The sequence below is a fragment of the Heteronotia binoei genome, chromosome 1, assembly GCF_032191835.1.
Source record: "Heteronotia binoei isolate CCM8104 ecotype False Entrance Well chromosome 1, APGP_CSIRO_Hbin_v1, whole genome shotgun sequence".
NCBI classification, from domain to species: Eukaryota; Metazoa; Chordata; class Lepidosauria; order Squamata; family Gekkonidae; genus Heteronotia; species Heteronotia binoei.
The window spans coordinates 250,484,312-250,505,432 of record NC_083223.1 but is presented as its reverse complement, the minus strand read 5'-3'; the positions used below and the strand labels follow the sequence as shown (position 1 = coordinate 250,505,432).

The window sequence follows — 21,121 nt, the reverse complement described above, 5'->3', positions numbered from 1 at the left end:
CAGCAGTGCACTGTTTAGCACAATCACTTGCATTTTTAACACTTATGAAAGTATCACTTTTGAAAAAAACTGAATTCATGGGTTGGGGCATAAATTATACTTAGTATTAAAGGCAGACAGGGCAGTGACTGTATACTAAGAAATGGTCACAATTAGGCACAGCCCTGAATGAGGCATCAGTAAGCAGTCACTGAAAGGCCACCAGGAGGCCTCGCCTGTTTTTCCAGAGTCTAATTAAGAAAGGGCTGCCTGAAAAGCGAACAAGGTGGGACGCTGAAATTTGGACAGGGAGACAGCCATAATATTTGTCTTCAAATATTACAAAGTCTTCCAGTGATCAGGCTGAAAGTATTTTAATGCTTCCTTTCCCTCCTGCCAATTTGAGAGACATCAGGAGCACAGAGGAAATGAGTTTGCCTGAAAGGCTAGCCTTTCTTTCCTGACCTCTTCACCTTTAAGACCATATGCACACAAAACAGCTGCAATACGTTTTTTCCAAGCCTTGTAAAATGATAGAGCCCTAGATGAACCCCCTGGTCCATGGAATTCAGTATTGGCAGCAGCTTTCTAGGTGCCAGGTGGAGTTCTTTCTCATCACCTGCTACCTGATCCTTTTAACTAGAGATGCCGGGGATTGAACCTTAGACCTTCTGCATGCCAAGCTGATGCTCTACCTCTGAGCTACTGCAAACTCCTCTTCTATTTAGGAACACAAGCCCCATCAAAAAGAGAAGTAACGTTCTTGTGCATCTCCCCTTTTCTCCTCTGAACAGGGAGAACTTCCTTTCAGGAAATGCCCTAGGCCACAGAAGCATTTGAGTAGCAGAGAGGATGATGGAAGCATCTGATGGGACTGGCTGGAGTGCTTTGTTTTGCTTGGAGAAGGGGTTGTGTGGGTTTTCCCTTCTTTCCTCCCATTTCCAATACCAAGGATTGGAGACTATTAAGCAATCCTCTGTGATTGAAAACTAGAACGTACCTTTATTGGCATATAAAACAGATCTTTTAAAATATATATATAAGGAGTCAAGGAAAGACATGGTTCTTCAGGGAAAACATAATTTAGCACTAAAGTGTCTCAACAGAAGCTCTTTCCGCATCTGGACCCCTTGTGAACCTGTAGCAAAAAAGTGAGTCTCTGCCAAATAAGCATCACCGATGTGTCAATAGACCAGCCACCCAACTACTGCTCTCCCAAGCACTTGAGTGTGTCATGTTGGATTGGCTGGTCTGGGGACACTTCTGAGAGAAGATAGGGACTGCCTCCATACACACCTTTACCAGGAATTCAAGGCAGGGGACCTGGGGTACAGTACAACTGTGCCAAGGTTTTGCTCAGAACAGGACCTAAGTTCCTAGAAGAGGAAAAAAGAGGGAGAGAAGGAAAGCAGAAGGCATTAGGGGGTGAAGGAGGGTACACCAACATCTTTTCCCTCCTGCAGTCACACTTAAGGCACAGCAGAACAGTCTCCAACAAACTACAGAGGTGCAAGCCAGAAACAGCAAGGAATGTAGGGCAGGCCTTTCTCCAGCTTTCTCGTATGAAAATCCCACAGTAAAAGCTGGCTCCCTGGGCCATGGCTCTTCTCACAGCCAGGCCTGCTTTGACCACTTGGGGCACCAGAAGCCCCACAGTCTTTGGGCTTTGCAAGAAGAGACTTCCTGCTGAATTGTGCCTGGAGAGAAAAGCACAGAACTGGGTATGAGGGGGGGGGGGGGAAGAGACATAAAGTTCCAGTGCTTACCTCCGCAGCTTTCCGCATCTGATGCTGCTGAGCAGCTGCTCTTTCTCCGATACAGTTTTGCAGGTGGCATAGGCAGCCAGAAGGCTGCAGGGAAAGGGAGAAAATAAACAACTTTTGTCCCACCTGCGTCACAATTTGGAAGCCCCTCTGTGTTCCTTTTTGCCCCAACGGACCTCAGCATCACCAACACTGCAGTGGAGCATATGGCGGGGCAGGACCTTTCCCAAAAAGTTTAAACTTTCTTTTTTTAAGACTAGGTTTTTATGGTGTTTGTCAGGTGGAATAACCTCCATAGGAGATGATCCTCAACAGGAATGGAAGCTCTCCCTCGCTGTTTTCTTAAACCCACAAGGCCCAAAGAAATGCCTTTCTGGATCAACCCAAAAGATCACCCAGCTCAGCACTCCCCACTTCCTCAAGGAAAAAAGCCCAGGATTTGGCTGCATGAGTCATATCGGTAGCCCTTCCTCACTTGACGGTGCCCAACATCCCTTCCCTGAAGTGGCTGCCTTTGTAAAGAAGGTGTTCCAACCCTGTGGGTGATTTTGGTTGCCTTCTTTTGCGTCATGTACAGCATCCTTGGGCCTCTAGCCATTAGCATCTGCCTGAAAAGGTAAAGCAGAGCTCCCCAGCACCCCTGGTACCTGGCTGGTGTCTTGTACCGCTCCAAGATGGCAGCTGCTTTCTCTCCACTTATGCCGCTGATCTGCATGAGCTGGCGAGCAAAGACTTCATTCACTGTCTGGGGCTGGAGGCAGGAGAGGAACGGCAGGAGTAAGAATGGGCAGATTCCTCCTGCTGAAATTCCCACTTCTCCCTCCAGACTAGGAAGGGAGAAGACTGAGATCAGCCCACCAAGGTTATTGGGATGGCAAATAATGGAGTTATTTGCAAACTGGAAATATAAACAGTTGCAGTGTGCATTTAGAATAAGGAAGAACAAAAGGCGGCTTCTTGCTTATTTTCAGTATTTACAAGGTCAACTTTTTGAGCAAGAACTGCTCTGCATCCCCTTGAAATGCCTGTTCTCGCCTGTGTTCTCCCACTCAATAACCTTGTTCTTCATGGCTCCTTCATTAAATTCAGCAAAGGTCATGAGCATGCAGGATTCATTCTTGGACTGCAGGGGGCGCTCGTGCTCCAATTCTTCCTTGGTACAACTCAGAAGGGTTTTGTCCTAGGAGAAAGAGAAGGAGTGCTCTCAGCCCAGGGTCTGGAACTTCCATATCCCCCCACTCCCAGTCCCTGCTTTCCTAATGCTCCCCATCTTTTTATAAACTTTGTTAATTTCTCTCAACCTGGATGCAAGATATCTTACCTTAGGTGGAACTGATTTAATAGCATCTGTATACGGTTGCACCAAAAAAAGTTTTGAAGGGGTAAAAAATCTTTGTTTTAAGCATGAAGCAAATACTATATGGGTTAAAGTAGCTCAGAAGGTAGCATTCCCTGCTGAGAGAGAGAAGGAGAGCCAGTTTGGTGTAGTGATTAAGTGTGTGGACTCTTATCTGGGAGAACCAGGTTTGATTCCCCACTCCTCCACTTGCACCTGCTGGAATGGCCTTTGGTTAGCCATAGCTCTGACAGAGGTTGTCCTTGAAAGGGCAGCTTCTGTGAGAGCTCTCTCAGCCCCACCCACCTCACAGGGTGTCTATGGGGGGGAAGGTAAGGGAGATTGTGGGCTGCTCTGAGATTCAGAGTACAGGGAGGGATATAAATCCAATATCATCATCTTCATCTTCTTCGACAGTGCTTTTTATATGTGGATTTTGAAAGCACTTGTATTAAAAATATGAGAAAAGGGGAAAAAATACATGGACTACTCACTTGACTGAAAGTTCCTGTTTAAGCCACTAAAACTTTTACTGAATGTAACACTGCAGAACTATTATCTGGGTGCAAAATAGTAACGAGCTAGCATAGAGTGCCTTATAGGCATTGCTGAATAATCTCCGCACCAGTCCTTAGGGAGAGGAGGCAGGATAAGAACATAAAAGTTGCCAACTCAACACCCCTAAAGTTCAGAAAAACTGAAGGCAAAAGCCCTCCCCACTACTGATCTCTCTTCAGCATTAGAGGTACACTACCTCTGTACATGGAGGCTTCATCACAGAAGTGGCTTCCAGGGTTGCTGCTCACATAATTTCGTTTTTAAAATATTTAAACAAAAAACATCATCTACGATGTCTTATCTATCCCACGGTTCTGGGTTGTGAGACCCTGCCACACCCATACTCAGAACTCACCCCATACAACTTAGTCAGCTGACGCGTCATAATAGTCAGATATGCAGCTGATTCCCGAATGTCACGGGTGCGTTTGATGAAGAAGCCATCCACCACCTGAGAGAAATGGGAGTTGTCAGATCAGTGAGATATAGCTAGCCCCCATCTGCAGGTTCCAGCAACTCCCTATATGTGCGCAGCACCCAAGCAGATAAGAACAGCAGAGGCTGGTTTGGAAAGGAGACAGGAATCCAAAGCTGCAATGGATTCTGGGCCACATCTCCAGACCGTAACAAGGATATTCTGCTCATCATACCTTGGCAGAGGAAAATCTGTACCTGAGTGTTGGTGATTGCTTGCTGGAGAGTCTTTTCAGGGAGGCTGAGGTGTTGCACAGAGCCTGAGTCTTCAACCAGGTAGATGGGGTGGGAAAGACCACACTGTCTCAGACGGAACTGGAGGAGGGTGGGAAAGAAAGAGGTGGACTGGATCATCATCTGCCCAGGGCCAGGTTACTAGTGTGTGATCCAAGCACAGTGCTCACTCTCCCGAGTAGCCTCTAAAAACAGGAATCCAGTGGCACCTTGGAGAGTAAGGTATTTCATTTCACGTTTATTCCAGTGAGATAGCAAAGTCTAGTGGTCAGTGTCACCATGGGACAAATAGGCCTGACTCTCCACTCTGTCAAGGAAGCTTGCCAGGTGACCTTGGGTCAGTCACCTTCTCTCAGCCTCCTCTACCTTCAATGTGGTGGGTGTGAGAGAGAAACAAGGACAGCAAGTTCACATGTCACTAGTTCCATAGTGGAGCACCACTTTGCTGTGTGGTTAGTGTGTCAGACTAGGATCTGGGACACCCAGCTTCCAATCCCCACTCTGCCATGGCAGCTCACTGGGTGACCTTGAGGCAGTCACCCACTCTCAGCAATAACGATCACTGTTAGGATAAAATGGAAGAAAGGAGAATGATGACATAAATAAAAAGCAGGACATAAATAAAAAATAATAAGCTTTCATGAGTCACAGCTGAGCTGGATTCCTGTTTTATTTTGCCGCTACAGACCAACCCACCTGGAATCATCTGAAGGATTGCGATACTTGTACATACACACACCACTATCAGTCTCTTCATACACTCATGCTTTTTCCAACAGTCGAATTCCAAAACAAGAGACACTGGCCAGCCAACCATGCATTCAGCTTCAAAGAGGAGGGGTGCATGAGCATACCTACACATACATGTGCATACAGTCTCTGGTTACAGTCACAGAGGGAGATTACCTCCTGGTGCCAAGCCCTGCGTCTGCTTCCTGCTTCCAGGAATCTCAGGTTCCCTCCCACCACCTCGGAAGGCCTGCCTGCCAGCCCCCTCATAACCCAGCACCTTCTGCTCACGAAAACGCCCGTCAATGATGCTGCTACACAAATCCGGCATCCGTTTCCGTTCCACCACGTAGTCCAGCACCAGCTCCCGAGCTGTAAGCGACTGTGGCTGCCCTGAAAGACAAGGGGCAGGCTAGAATGCACCTACAAGCCAGCTCTGATCTTCCCAACAGGGGTTCTTTGCCGTGCCTCCCCACCAGGCCACAGTGGGGAGAGATCTTGCTCTTTTTCAGTGGCTGCTCCCTCTCCTCTGGAATGGCATACTGGGGAAAATTCTCTGTTCTCTCCCCAATATCGGATTTCAAAACTCTGAGAGGATTGCTGATTTAGTGAAAAATAACAGCCATGCTGAAAATTTATTTATTTTAACGCTTAATTTTTCTTATTTTTATCATATGTTTAATGTTGATGCTTTGAACTTCAGAGAATACCATTAAATGCCAACAATGCCCTTCAGTTCTCTGTGTAGGGCAAAAAGCCTATGCCAAAGAATGAAGGGACACAAATCTGACATCAAAAGTCACAAAACTGATAAACCTGTAGGAGAACATTACAGTGTCTCAGGACACACTCAGTGGGGGACCTCAAAGTAGCTGTATTATTGCAAAGGAGTTTCACAAACAGACTAGAATGGGAGACTGCTGCATTACAGTTATTACAATGATCAGGACAATGGAACCACTGCCCCTAATAATTTGTCCAAATAACTGAATAATTTTGTGCAGTGCTATCCTATTGCCTGCATAGAAAGCCTTCTTGACTAGCTCAGTTTGTGGAAAGCCAGGAGAATAGGAACTTTCTTGCTCTCCAAAAGGTGGAGGCCACCACGGAGAAGGTGTGTGTGACTTCAGCAGGCCCAGGGAAACTTTACCCCTGTTGGATGCACTGCTGGCCATGTGGTTGCTAGAAACTGGAAAGAAGAAAACCCTCAAACAGAATTCTAGCTCATGGTAGTAAAAACAGCCTCTAGAACCAAATGGCTCTGGGAAGAGGTGGGTTTCAAGAGCAGCCAGGATCCCAACAGCTCCCACCTGCAACTGGAGAGTGCCTCTCCCTGGCAACCCAGAGGAAATCTCCAACATGAAGCTTCCGGATGCTGAAAGTCACACTGTTCCGCTCGAGTTCACTCACCAAATCTTGTTTGCGGGATGTGGGGCCCCTAAAAGGGAAAGGGGTGGGTGAGGCAGCTACTTAGAGCTTATTTATGTGGTCAGGAATCGGGAAATGTTTACCCCAAGGTTGTTATCCTGAAATAACAATCCCCGCCTTCACAGTAAGGGAGTTCCAGGATGTTCCACCCACACCCATTCACAGGTTTTGGAGGCCCTTGCAATTGTTTCCATACCAGGACTATTTCAGTGGTCAGTTGTTCATCCCCTGCAATCAGAATTCAAACTGTGGTGCCACACTGTACCTCTGTATTCCTTTCCCATAAAAAGTTGCTAATGCTTGTAACTGTGTGCAAGATTCCACCATCGTTTAGTTAGAAGTAAACCCCATTCAGAAAAGCTTCCTCATCTTCCTGCAACTATCCTTCACAATGTTTCTTTGTTATACAGTCATTTCACTTCTGCTTAATTAGCTACTCCTCCTTCTCTCTTGATGATAGTGACTAATTCTTAAGCATAAGTTTACTAAGGGAAGCAGTGGCTTTCATACCTGTTCTTCCCTTTGCAGCCAGAGCAACTGCTCATTAACTTAACTTTTATTTTTTTTTCCTTTATTGCAGTTTTTAAAATTAACACAATTATGAACGTAACAAGCTAAAAGAAAAGAATGTAAATGAGCAACTACTTTGGCCCACTCGGAGGAACAAGAAGTGACAATCGGGTCAATTTAGGACAGCAACAGCTGCTATAAGTGAACGCCCTGCTGGTGGACCTCCTGATGGCACTTGGGTTTTGGCCACTGTGTGACACAGAGTGTTGGACTGGATGGGCCACTGGCCTGATCCAACGTGGCTTCTCTTAAGTTCTTATGCAAAGGAAGCTATTAAACTGATAAGAGAAGCAGCTTGTAAAGCAAAAGATCAAAATGGAAAAGGATAGTAATCCCCACAAACCATAAAAACACTATGAGTGTCTATACCACAGTCCAACACTGCAGTATTAACTTTGTTTTTTAATTGACACAAATCATATCTTTCTCCCTCCCTCAGACAGGAAAGCAATGGAAAAAACCCTGGAATGCAGTACTTGTTGATATCCACAACAAACTAGAGAGTGATCCTACAAAAACACCCCACATCTAACCATTACTTTCCCCAGACAACCACCCCACTTCATCACAGCTGCTGCTCACCCTGTGGTTTCAATGAAATCCACACACAGAATAATGTCAAATTGTCCTGGTTGGAAGGTAAACCGGGGCTTAAATCCCTCCGGTCTTGGCTCCTCTGTTCTTGGCTTCCTGGGGGGGAAAAGAAAAATCCAGCTGGTTCACCTGGAGGAGTGAACTTCTCCCGCTCTATGGGTCCCATCATCTTGCTAGGAGATCTTAGTACAGCATTTCTCCTCCTTTCCCCAAGCATTACGTTTCTATGATACACTATGCCCAGGGTGCAACAAGAGAATGCAGTTATCAATGCCAACTCCTGGAATTTCTTGGGAGCCAGGAGGTGACTAGTGATATCACTTTACTGCAGTCAGCCACAGCCTTTGCTTCAACAGCCACCCTCTGGCAACTATGCCACCTCTGCCATTTAACTGAACCTGAGGAGAAGAACTCCTGTTACAGTTGCCTGCAACTTGGGGAACAGGGAGGCCACTCACTCAGGAGAGGCGTCTTGCTCTGAGCACTGCCCATCATCTCCCTCTGAATCCACCAAGAGCTCTTTAGTTCCAGCGGCTGGGAGTCTGAGGTCATCGTCTGGTGAAAGAGGCGGCTTTCCCAAAGCTAGCAACTCCTTGGCCAAGGCTAGCCCAGCCTCTGTTAGAGAATACCTGCCAAAGCAGAGCAAATGAGCCCAAGCTGCCTCCACTCAGGCCCAGCAAGAATCCCATCATTCCTCTCACCATCTCTCTTGAGCCTTGCTTTGACTGCTGTTGCTCTCCCTCCCCAGTTCCAGGCACCAAATTCCATTATGACATGCCACATGGCAGAAGGACAGGGGCACACAGACCAATGGGTTCCTCTAGACAGAACAGGTGGGCCAACCTGCCTCACAGCTTAATCACAGACTCCACGGATCCACACGGACACGATGACTAGCACCGTGCAATGTGGCAAGGCCTTCTGGGAATGCCAGAGTCCTTCTAGAATCCAGAGAGCTTCATGTGTTTTGTTCTTTAAAAGCAGGAGGTGGTGGCGGCCACAAGTATAGCCACCTTCAAGATGGGTTTAGATAAAAATATGGAGCACAGGTCCATCAGTGGCTATTAGCCACAGTGTATGTGTGTATATAACATTTTTTGCCACTGTGTGACACAGAGTGTTGGACTTGATGGGCCGCTGGCCTGATCCAACATGGCTTCTCTTATGTTCTTATGTTCTTAAGCCCTCATGAATTTAACTTTGAAACACATTAATGGATTATACAAGAACCAACTCAGGCTACAGACTGCCTACAGATTTTGCCTCGCCTCAAATCTCCACAGAATAGCCTCACCTAGCTGGGATATTGGTCTTGAGGACGAGCTCCTTGCGAATCAAAGTGCTGATTGCAGACCAGGCAGTGGTCTTACTCCCAGGACCAGCCTACAAATATGAAAAAAAACCGAACATGAGCACCAAAGCTTGGGATATGGGTAAGGAATATTGTCCTGACCTAGAAAGAGTTCCCTAAAACTGAAGCTCAAATACTTTGGCCACCAAATGAGAAGGGAGCACTCACTGGAGAAGACCCTGATGCTGGGAAAGACAGAAGGCAAAAGAAGAAGGGGACAGCAAAAGATGAGATGGCCGGAAAGCATTACTGATGTAACTAACATTTATTTAGTTAGTTAGTTAGATTTATACCCTGCCCATTTTGTGAAGACTCAAGGCTTTGAGTGAACTTTGGAGGATGATGGAAGATAGGAGGGCCTGGCGTGACTTGGTCCATGGGGTCGCAAAGTTGGACTCGACTGTGCGACTGAACAAGAAGAAGAATTGCAGATTTATACCCCAACCCTTCTCTCTGAATCAGAGACTCAGAGCCGCTTACAATGTCCTTTATCTTCTCCCCCCACAACAGACACCCTTTGAGGTGGATGGGGCTGAAAGGGTTCTCACAGCAGCTGCCCTTTCAGGAAAACTTCTGCCAGAGCTATGGCTGACCCAAGGCCATTCCAGCAGGTGCAAGTGGAGGAGTGGGGAATCAAACCCGGTTCTCCCAGATAAGAGTCCACGCACTTAACCAGTACATCACACTGGCTCCAAACTACACCAAACAACAACAAAGAAAGCCCAGGCCAGCCCTATCTTGACAGATCTCTGAACTAAGCAGGGTCAGCTCTGGTCAGTATTTGGATAGGGAACCACCAAGGAATGCCAGGGTTGCAACGCAAAGGCAGTCAACAGTTAGCCACCTCTGAACATCTCCAAGCTTGAAAGCCCTATCAGGTTGCCAGAAGTCAGCTGCAACTTGACAGGAATTCTCCTCCTCTAATGGTGAACAGAGAAAATCAGGGAAGAGGAAGGTTGGCAAAATAAGGTGGACTGGGGTCAAATGGCAGGGGCAACTAAAGATGCTCCACAAGTGGATGTTCACTCTGGATCATAAGGATTGGCAGAGACTCACCAGAAAGAATGATTTATCGCACAGTGGCTGGGCCACTCGCTGCAGCTCTGACTTGGTCAGATATCCATGAGTGTCGGGTCTCTGGGAAAGGCATCAAAATGACAGCACAGATTTCTTTTTTATTTTCTTTTGCAGAGGTCTGTTGTCTCAGGCCTCTTCCCCGCCAGACCACAGCCCTCTAAGCCGTGGGAAACCCAGAAGTCCAAAACATACAGTCCTCCAAATTCGGGATTACAGTGGCCCCAATGGAGTGTGGAAATGAGGACTCCCCCGCCTTCTCCCAATAGCCATATGCTTTTCTTGAGTCTTTGAGCTGACCATATCTTACAATGCTGTCCTGGTAGAGAGCCACCAACACGGCATAGGCCCCAGAGCGCTGAGCAGGGAAGTATCTACGGGCACGTCGGTGTGATGCAGGCTTGGTTTTCTGAAAGCAGAAAGAAGAATTAAGTGTCTCTTCCCTCAAGGACTCCTCCTCTCACCACTCCACAGAATTCTCACTTGTGACGTTTACTTGGTAATCATCATCTGTGTCTAAGGCTGTTGGCTGAGACAGGTCTTAAAAGTGATCTGCAGTACTGGACCCTGAAAGGTTGAGCACAGCTAAGACTATGGACTGGGTGGCCACAGCAAAGCTTGACATTTCTGAGACTGGGAGAAATCCCGGTCACAGCGGGTGATTCTCAGTTCCACTTGGGATCTCTCATTTTGAGAACTGCCACCATGCCCGCCTCTGCCCCACCAAAGACACTCATCGCAGAAAAAGGACAACGTGTTTGTTCCTCAAATATTAAAATTCAGCTCATGCCAAGCCAGTAAATTTAAAGTGAGGCAGAAACAGTAATTAGTGGCAATTAATTAGTGACTTAGAGAACAGTTTGAACCCAGAACAGAAACTAGATCAACTGTACAGGGGTTTGTCATTAAGGCAGAATAATATTAACAACACTCAGTAGTTACATAGCACTTTGCATTGCCCACTAAAGACAGACAGCATGGTGTAGTGGTTGAGAGTGGTGGATTCTAATCTGAAGAACTGAGTTTGATTCCTCTCTCCTCCTCTGCATGAAGTCTGCTAGGTGACCTTGGGCCACTCACAGTTCTCTCAGAACTCTCCCAGACCCACTGACCTCACAAAGTGCCTGTTGTGGGGAGAGGAAGGGAAGGTGATTATAAGCTGCTTTGAGACTCCCTATAGAATAGTAAAGTAGGGTATAAAAACCTAGCCTTCTTCTTCCCCACCTTACAACAGCCTTGGTTGGTAGGGTGCTGAGGTTGAGAAAGCCAAGCAGCATGCCTAAAGCCACCTACAGTGCCATCCTAAGCAGTTATACCCATCTAAATCTATTGAAGCCAATGGGCTTAGAAGAACGTAATTCTGTTTAGGATTGCACAGCCAGTCAATGTGCAGCAGGGGTTAGATGTTAGCCTAGAACTTCCTGATTCATAATCACTATGCAATACTAGTACTTAAATAAAGGCCATTGACTTGTAAGGGCAATAAAAAAAATCCAAGGCCAAAATGACCAGATACACCTTATTTTTTCTGGAATAAACAAGACCCCAACTACTATTTTCTACAGTTTACCCAGAAACTACAATGTAAAGATTTTTTAAAATGCAATGAAATAACAGGCCCTGGGCAGGAGAAGGGTGTGAGGGATCGAGGCCTTTACATCTCCAGTGCAGGGTAATGGAAAGAATGTTGGACGAAGATCTAGGAAGCCCAAGTTCAAATCCCCAGTCTGCCACAGCAGGTTGCTGAATTTACATTCTGCTTCTCTTTCAGCTTCGACTGCCTCACAGGGCTGTTGTTGTGAGGAGAAAATGGAGGACAGGAAACACCGTTGTAAGCCACCTTGAGTCCCCACTGAGGAGAGAAGCAGAATATAAATATTTACACAAATAAATCAGAATTTTGGGGCAAGAATCTTCCAGTTCGTAACAAACAATCCTCCCTCTTCTCTTCCTTTTCTTCTTGCATAAACAAAGCAAACAGCCTCGTCTCTTGTGACAGAACTGGATTGTTCTGTGTCACACTGGATCCGTGAGGATATCTGGTCATCGGGATGGCTGGCATCACCCTTCCCGTACTTCCTTCATCTTCAGGTTTCTCTTTCCTGACCTTTAACACAGCCAAAAATCTTCTTGGGTTTCCTGACATCAGCTGCCAAACAAGTAAGGGCGAAACGTGCTCTGTTTCCCTAGTCAGACGAATAACCCAGATAAAGGCTTGAGACAATGGCACAGGTGCACAGGACTGGATTGCCAAAGTCTGAGCCACCTGGACAAGCAACCAAGGCTGCCAGATGACCAAGAAAAAACATCTGCTATGCCTTCAGTAGCAGTTTAATTGGCAGATGAAACAGTGTATAAAGATAAGCTTTAAGACCTGGTAATGTCTGCAGAGCAGGCTGCAGATAAAGAACACAGGAGTCTGTGAAAAAATTGGCAACCCAAAGAGCATCTGAGTCTGCTTGGTGTGAAATTTTTTTGTGGGGAGGCACCACTCTAGTATTTTCACAGCTCTACAGCTGCACTTAAGGAAAATAAATGCCCCTCACACATTTGATGCTTTGGGAATGGCCCAGCAAAGAGAAAGTGAGGCAATAACTTTTGTTTGCATTAAATGCAGGACATAAACTTCTGGGTTACACAACACTTTGTTACAATCTACATTTTTTTTACTAAGTGTTTCATTCCAGTGGTTAGTGGTGAGGAAGCATTTTATCTGGGAATGAATCTGGCATTGATTCACTGCACAGCTACTCAAGAAAACTTTGCTAATCTAATTAAAAATTACAATGACGGGCACATGATGTTCTTACCTTTAACTGCTGTCCTTGAAGCTGGTCTGACTTGGCAGAAGAGGGGGCAGGCAGAAGTATTGGGATGTCACTGCCAAGTGCACCTTTGCTCCCGGGAAGGTCACCATCTTCTTGCCCACTCCAAGAGGCCATTGGGGCAACCAGATCTGAAAATCACAGTAGTTGGCACTCTCAAGCAGCGCTATTAAAGTGGCAATAAAAACACTTCGATTTTATTTATTCATTTACAACCCCTTTCTATCATGTGGAACTCAGTGTTGCTTAAAACATAAATAAAACAATGTGGCTTAAAATGTAAATAAACAAGGCCAAAAAATAAAAACAAAATTTAAAATCTCAGCACTGCCGATCAATTGAAAACTGCATTAGTCAAATACAGTCCTAAATAAAAAGTGTCTTCAGTTGCCTCCTGAAGATCGAAAATGAGGGAGCCAGGAGCACCTCTCCGGGGAGGTTGTTCCATCATCACTGAAAAGGCCCTCTCTTGCGACCACCAGATGAATTTCTTTGATTGGTGGTACAGTCAGGAGTGCTTCTCTCTGAGATTGTGATCCCCAGGTAGGAACATATGGGAGAGAACAGTCCTTCAGACATCCCAGTCCCAAGCCACATAGGGCTTCCTATTACGAGTGGGGTTGTGGTCCAGTCATGCAGGTCCTAGGTTCAATCCCCAGTATCAGTATAAGCAGCAGGTGATAACAGTGGGTCTCCATCAGAATCCCTGGAGAGCTGCTGCCAGCCTGAGTAGGCAATACTGACCTTGATAGACTAACCTATGATTCAGTATACGGCAGCTTCACATAGAATCATAGACTTGGAAGGGACCTCCCGGGTCATCTAGTCCAACCCCCTGCACAATGCAGGAAACTCACAAATATCTCCCCCTAAATTCACAGGATCCTCATTGCTGTGAAATAGCCATCTAGCCTGCGTTTAAAAACCTCCAAGGAAGGAGAGCCCACCACCTCCTGAGGAAGCCTGTTCCACTGAGGAACCACTCTAACGGTCAGGAAGTTCTTCCTAATGTTGAGCCGGAAACTCTTGATTTAATTTCAACCCATTGGTTCTGGTCCTACCTTCTGGGGTAGGACATGTTCGCTATGCTAGTCCAAAACCAGTCCATGTCTGAGCTAGCCATGTACAATGCACACTAAGCAAACTGTGCAGTCCTTTTACTATTATTCCATTCCTCTCTTCCTGCTTATTCTTGGAGAGGGGCTAAATGAACTAAAAGGCCAGCCTCTCCTGCTTCAGATACAGAAGTTTTTTCTTAGTTTTATCCATTTTCTTGCTTAATTTCACAGCCATAGGGGCAAAACAAGTAACGAAAGGTTAGTCTTGCAGGCCCAAATAAAGTTTGACTGCAACAGCTGCATAAATGACCAGGGCAGAGTTGAGAGTGAATAGTGCTTGTTTGTCAATTTGATTTTAGAACTGCACTGGAGTATTGGTGAGATAAAAATGAACTCTTCTCATATGGTGGGATTATGAGAGTTGCTGAGTGCTAGAGGGTGACTAGGTGCTGGTGTCACATGCTCTGTACATAGAAAGTCCCAGATTCAAATCACTGGGTATTCCCTGGTTAAAAGAATTTCAGACCTTTCTGTGCTTGAGAACCTGAAGGGCAGCTGCCAGCTGTAGTAGCTGATACTGAGCTAAATGAGTCAGCAGTTGCCATGTGCCTCCATTTCATATGCCCATGTTCTCTTACCTAAGTGTCACTTTGTATGTTAAAATCAGGCCCCAACTATCACCACTAGTTTATCACATACCAAATTCTTCAGGGAGGGGAAGCAGAAACTTAGAAGAGTGAAATATCCACAGCTCTTTGTATGTATCTGATCCCACATGCTTTCAATATCTACATTGCCAATAACATACCCTCCTGTGCGCAGCGATGCTTCTCCAGTTGTTCATCTAACTGGCGGCAAATGTGCTCCCCAAAGTACTGCAGAATCCGGGCCTCACGCCCACTGCGCAGAGGGAGTGGATACTTGTGAAGAGAGCTCAGTGCCTGTAAGTGAGAAGCAGGACTAACTGCAGGGTGGAAAGGGAACCTGACCCACCTGCTCCCTGTTTTCCAGTTTCTTTGGCAAGAGAGAAAAAGAGCAGAATCAGTAGCACCTCCTCCAGCCAACACCAGGGGTGCAGGAGTAATTGACACCCTGTAACCAAAGCAGGCAGGGTCATACCTGCCAATTCTATTACTTTCCTGATGTGCCATCGCATTGACCTCTGGAAAACAAAATCAGCAGCCAGAAGGGTGTCAGATTAAGTCTGTTGTGATTGGGCCAATCTCTGCTCTGACTCTGCCATGCCACAAAAATCCATTTTGGCTGCAAGACTCCTCTGCTTCCCAAGAAGAGGACTACAGGAAAGTGGCTGTTCATTCAGTGTGGATTTAGATGGTTCATGGACAGGGAAGATCTTAGCTCCTAACAATTTTATAGTAGCGGTGCTGGTCTGCAGTAGAACAGTTAAGTTCAATTCCAGCAACACCACAGAAGTCAGTATGGAAGGGATGGTGGCTCAGAGGTAGAGCATCTGCTTGGTAAGCAGAAGGTCCCAGGTTCAATCCCCGGCATCTCCAACTAAAAAGGGTCCAGGCAAATAGGCATAGAAAACCTCAGCTTGAGACCCTGGAGAGCTGCTGCCAGTCTGAGTAGACAATACTGACTTTGATGGACCCAGGTTCTGATTCAGTATAAGGCAGCTTCATATGTTCAGTAAGATTTAGAGGGTATAAACTTTCCAAAGTCAAAGCTTGGTATCTAATACAGTGAGCTCTGATTCGTGAAAGTTTATACCTGAAAATCTTGTCGGTCTCTTAAGGTGCTCCTGGACTTGAGCCTAATTCCTAAAATGTATTCCTGGAGATAATGAACACACCCATAGGTTTAATTTATTTCATGAGGCACAACGACCAGGAAAAGGTTTGCTTTTTAAAGAACATGCGGCTTAAATAAGGGGTGGTGGGAGGTGACCATCCAGATAAGGGGAGAAGCTTATCCAGTCAGAAGACCCAGCAACCCCAAAAGAGACCGTGGCAGGTCCGCACTGCCCGGCTCCACCGTTTGTAGGATTTTTAACCGAAAAAGGTAATGTTCTTTGAGAGGCGTGGTCTGTTAGAATGGGGCAGGGCGCTAATAGGATGAGAGTGTAGGGAATGTAGTTTAGGCAAAGTAAGGAGGGAATGAAGATATCCGAAAAGGCGCGGCCGCTCAACAGGAGGCACGGTTTGCATGCAAGGAAGCGTAGCCTACCCTTTCATAAGCCCGCTGGAGCCTAAAGCGCCCGCGCTCGGCGGCCTGATCCCGCCACTCTTCCAGCCAGCGTTTGAATAGAGGATTGGGGCATTCTTGCCGAGGCTTCGGCATGTTCCGAAGGCAGAACTACCCTTCTTCCCCCTTGCCCTTTACTCCGGAACTTGTCGGACATCCTTACCATAGAGTCACTTATGGCTGGGCTTGGAATAGGATAGAGCGGGCCACGGCTGGCTTGGGCACGCGCGCTGCACCCCCTGGTGGCTGGCAGGCACCACAACCCATCAAAAAGCTTCTCAAGTTTTTCTCAGCTGGGAGCATCCCCACCCCCTTCAGATGCCCACGCCAAGCCAACAGCCAAGCAGGGGTGGCCAAACTTGCTTAACGTAAGAGCCACACAGAATTAATGTCAGATATCTGAGAGCCACAAGACAGGATCGTCACATGTTTGAGAGCCACAAAACAGGAAGGAAGGAAGGAAGGAAGGAAGGAAGGAAGGAAGGAAGGAAGGAAGGAAGGAAGGAAGGAAGGAAGGAAGGAAGGAAGGAAGGAAGGAAGGAAGGAAGGAAGGAAGGAAGGAAGGAAGGAAGGAAGGTGGAGGAAAGAAAGCAAGTTTAACTTTTAATATATTATTCAAGCTGCCAGCTGGCTCTGCTTGGAGAAATTATTTAAAGAGAGAAATGCCTTCTCCAAGCCAGCTGACGGGGCAGTGGGGGCTTCGAGACCTACACAATGTGTGTGAAAGAGCCACAGTTTGGCCACCCCTGCTCTAAAGAGTAGCCACGACTACCCTCCAGAGAGGCAGTTGGTTAGGTGTGGGTTTACCTCATTTCCATCTGTAATTCCGACCCTTTAGGGAAGAAAAAGCAAACATCCATGAACGAAATAATTGGGTTTTATAGCTTTGTCAAAATATATGTAGATTTAACACTGTCTATTCATTGACCAATTTCTGTACGAAAAGGAAAGGTCCCCTGTGCAAACACCAGTTGTTTCCGACTCTGGGGTGATGTTGCTTTCACATTTTCATGGCAGACTTTTTACGGGGTGGTTTGCCATTGCCTTCCCCAGTCTTTTACACTTTCCTCCCAGCAAGCTGGGTACTCATTTTACCGACCTCAGAAGGATGGAAGGCTGAGTCAACCTTGGGCCGGCTACCTGAATCCAGCTTCTGCCGGAATCGAACTCAGGTCATGAGCAGAGAGTTCAGACCACAGTACTGCATAGGGTTGCCAATCCCCAGGTGGGGGCAGGGGATCCCCCGGTTTGGAGACCCTCCCCCCGCTTCAGGGTTGTCAGAAAGCGGGGGGAGGGGAGGGAAATGTCTGCTGGGAACTATATTATTCCCTATGGAGATTTATTTCATAGAAAATCATGGAGAATTGATCCACGGGTATCTGGGGCTCTGGGAGGGCTGTTTTTTGGGATAGAGGCACCAAATTTTCAGTATACCATCTAGTGCCTCTTCCCAAAATACCCCCCAAGTTTCAAAAAGATTGGACCAGGGGGTCCAATTCTATGAGCCCCCCAAAAAGGTGCCCCTATCCTTCATTATTTCCTATGGAAGGAAGGCATTAAAAAGGTGTGCCGTCCCTTTAAATGTGATGGACAGAACTCCCTTGAAGTTCAATTATGCTTGTCACAGCCTTGACCTTGGCTCCACCCCTAATGTCTCCTGGCTCCACCCCCAAAGTCCCCAGATATTTCTTGAATTGGACTTGGCAACCCTAGTACTGCTGCTTTACCACTCTGTGCCACGGGGCCACACATATTTCTGTAGAGCCTTCTCTAAATACAGAACAAAATTGGAATCCAGTGATACGTTAGACACCATCAACCATTTTCCCGTTGTAAGGCTTTTTGTGAATCAAAACTCACTTAACCAGATACAAACGAGAATAAAGATCCATTGCCCTTCTATTCAGCTCAGAAGGAATGTTATGAAGAAGAGACAATTGAAGGCCAGAAGTTCCATCTTTTGCTGCCTGACTCCAGCTATTCCTTGTTTATAAGGCACACATTTTGTTGGTCTTCAAGGTGGTACTGGACTTGAGTTTCGTTTTGCTACTACATGCTCAGAGTGTGTTAACGTCCTTTCTGCCAGCCTTGCTCAGGTCTTACAAACTGAGGGCCATGATTTCCTTAATAGAGTCAATACATCTCCTGTTGGGTCGTCCTCTTTTCCCGCTGTCTTCATCTTTTCCTAGCATTATTGTCTTTTCCAGTGAGTCTTTTTATAATTTGACCAAAATACAATAGCCCCAGTTTGATTAATTTCGCTTCTAGGAAGAGAGCAGGCTTGATCTGAGCTAGAACTCGCTGATTTGTCATTTTAGCAGTCCACGGTAGCTGCAAAACTCTGCTTCAAAACCACATTTCAAAAAAGCGCCGAAATATTTGGAAGGCCCAAGTCAAGTCGTACAACTGAAGAAACTATACATTGTGGTAAATCAAGTAGGGACAGTGGCTCAGTGGTAGAGCATCTGCTTGGGAAGCAGAAGGTCCCAGGTTCAATCCCTGGCATCTCCGAAAAAAGGGTCCAGGCAAATAGGTGTGAAAAACCTCAGCTTGAGACCCTGGAGAGCCGCTGCCAGTCTGAGAAGACAATACTGACTTTGATGGACCAAGGGTCTGATTCAGTATAAGGCAGCTTCATATGTTCATGTTCAAGTATTTTGTGAAAGAAGGTTAGCTGGAGTTTATCAGGTAGTTTCATTGGGCCGAACCAGATCTGAGATCTATACAGTATGCATGGTATCACAAGTGCTTTATATGCCTTCAAAGTGCTGGCACATACTGAGCTCCTTGAATAAAGAAAAACTTCCTTGGAGCCAGCAGAGTTAAGTCAGTTTTCTGTTTAAGATATTGAACACTGGGCTGGAACACAATTCCCAAGTATCTAAATTTGTCAATTACTTGTAACTCACATACATCTATTTTCCATCTTTTGCTTGATGGTTTTGTTCACTTTGTAAACACCATAATCTCAGATTTATCTTTATCTCCAGAAATTTGCTGTTACAGTAGACAATAAATGCTTTTATAGCACGCTGGATGATTTCTCAGACATGACGCATGGGTGGAAATGCCTTGTAAACTTGAGACAAAGTCATTTAGGTACAGATTGAATAGATTAGATGCAAGGACACAGTCCTGACAGACAACTCTTTGGACAGGTATTTGGTTTGATATAGATCCCAAATTGTTTAATGCATAATGAATTTTCAGAGTAGAGATTCAAGAAGAAGAAAAAGAAGAAGACTGCAGATTCATACCCCGCCCTGTTGGTCTTCCACGTTTAGTGAGAGAGGTTTCTGAAGACCCAAAGGAATCAAGTCTTGTACACAGCTGTGATTAGACTAGCTATATACATTTATTTACAACTATAATACAGACTAGCAAAATGCTCCGCACACAATTCACCGTCCAACCTCAAACAAGTAGCAGAGTACTACTGTACATTTATACATGTCCTCTAGGTAAGTGACCAATCAGGTTTAGTGGGGAGTCATGGTCACATCACTCTGGCTGATGCAATCTGGCCATGTTCCAGATGCCCCCATCAGCCAGATCATCTAATGTCAATTAGATCCTTTGCTGTCAGCAGTGGTCTGTCGCCTGCACATACACTGACAGAGACTCAGAGCCGCTTACAATCTCCTATATCTTCTCCCCCCACAACAGACACCCTATGAGGTGGTGGGACTGAGAGGGCTCTCACAGCAGCTGCCTTTTCAAAGACAACTCCTGCAATAGCTATGGCTAACCCAAGGCCATTCCAGTAGCTGTAAGTGGAGGAGTGGGGAATCAAACCCAGTTCTCCTAGATAAAAGTCTGCACACTTAACCACTATACCAAACTGGCTGGGTACATGCACAGCATATAGTTTATTCCATAGCTGTGCATGGGACCCAGAATCAAAAGCAGCCCTTAAATCAATAAATGGTGCATGCCGAAGAGAACAGGGTGAGTCTAGCACATATTTGCTTACACATAAGGCCAGCGTGGAACCGTGATCCACACAAGAGTGACCCTTTCTAAAGTCTGCTTGCTTGTCGCCCATTACTTTCTCTTTGTCTATCCAATGCAGCAGATTTTTTCTGCAAGACAGATTCATACACCTTACCAACTATTGCCAGAAGACTGATTGGTCAATAATTGTTTGGGTCAATTTTATCACCTTTCTTATATATAGGATTAATCAGCGAAGTTCTCCAAGTATCTGCCATAGGCTTCCCAACCCTCCCGCCCTGGCGGGGGACCCCAGGATTTCCACCCTCTTCCCCCGCTCCCCCAAAAAAACGGAAGCGGGGGGAAGGGGAGAACGGCGCCGGGGAGCATGGCAAGCCGCCCGATCCTGGAGTGGGCGAGGCCGCCGCGCCGCTGCCGCCCCCTTCCCACCCACCGCAGCTGCTCCTCCGAGATGGGCCCAGGCTGAGCCCATCTCGGAGGAGCAGCCAAGAGCAGCGCAGGCAAAACCAGAGAAGGGGAGGGCGAGGCAGGCCAGGAGCATGGCAAGCCGCGAATCCAGGCCCTTCTAGGACCTGGACTTGCGGCTCGCCATGCCCCCAGCCCGCCTCCACACCCCCCCTCCGCTTCCACCCCAGAGGCGGAGCGGGCGAGGCCGCCGCGCCACTGCCGCCTCTTCTCCACTCGCCGTGGCTGCTCCTCTGAGATGGGCTCAGCCTGATTTAGAAAAAGTGTATTTTTAAAAATTGTAGCTACAGAATGAATACACTGAAGGAAAAAGAATGGTGCATAAGGTGGGGACAGAATCCAAATTCAAACTTCAAGGCTCGCTGCTCAGAAAATCCACAGTAAGAATAACGCTGTTAAATAAAAAACTTTTAGTGTTGGAAGGCCATGGAAAAAAATTCGGCTGGCATGCATATTTGTATTACGGAAAAAAGAAGATGGATGGTCTTTTCTCTCACCATTATATAAGAAGTAATCTATTA

General features: G+C 46.4%; 1 protein-coding gene across 2 annotated transcripts; it reads right to left on the bottom strand.

Moving 5' to 3' along the window:
- Window positions 1-956: 956 nt before the first annotated feature.
- MUS81 (MUS81 structure-specific endonuclease subunit) lies at window positions 957-16,346 on the bottom strand. Of its 2 annotated transcripts, XM_060252236.1 has the most exons (16): window positions 16,164-16,346; window positions 14,782-14,914; window positions 12,901-13,046; window positions 10,401-10,499; window positions 10,073-10,153; window positions 8,960-9,048; window positions 8,124-8,294; window positions 7,654-7,761; window positions 6,384-6,511; window positions 5,354-5,466; window positions 4,309-4,425; window positions 3,992-4,087; window positions 2,800-2,922; window positions 2,390-2,493; window positions 1,746-1,829; window positions 957-1,355 (listed from the first exon to the last, which is right to left on the bottom strand). In XM_060252236.1, exons 1-16 carry the CDS (start codon window positions 16,275-16,277, stop codon window positions 1,289-1,291), a joined length of 1,773 nt encoding a protein of 590 aa, XP_060108219.1. In that variant the 5' UTR covers window positions 16,278-16,346; the 3' UTR covers window positions 957-1,288. The 2 variants fall into 2 exon arrangements, with proteins under 2 accessions (XP_060108219.1, XP_060108228.1); XM_060252245.1 differs by lacking the exon at window positions 14,782-14,914 and having other exon boundaries at window positions 16,164-16,281.
- Between the last annotated feature and the right edge of the window lie 4,775 nt (window positions 16,347-21,121).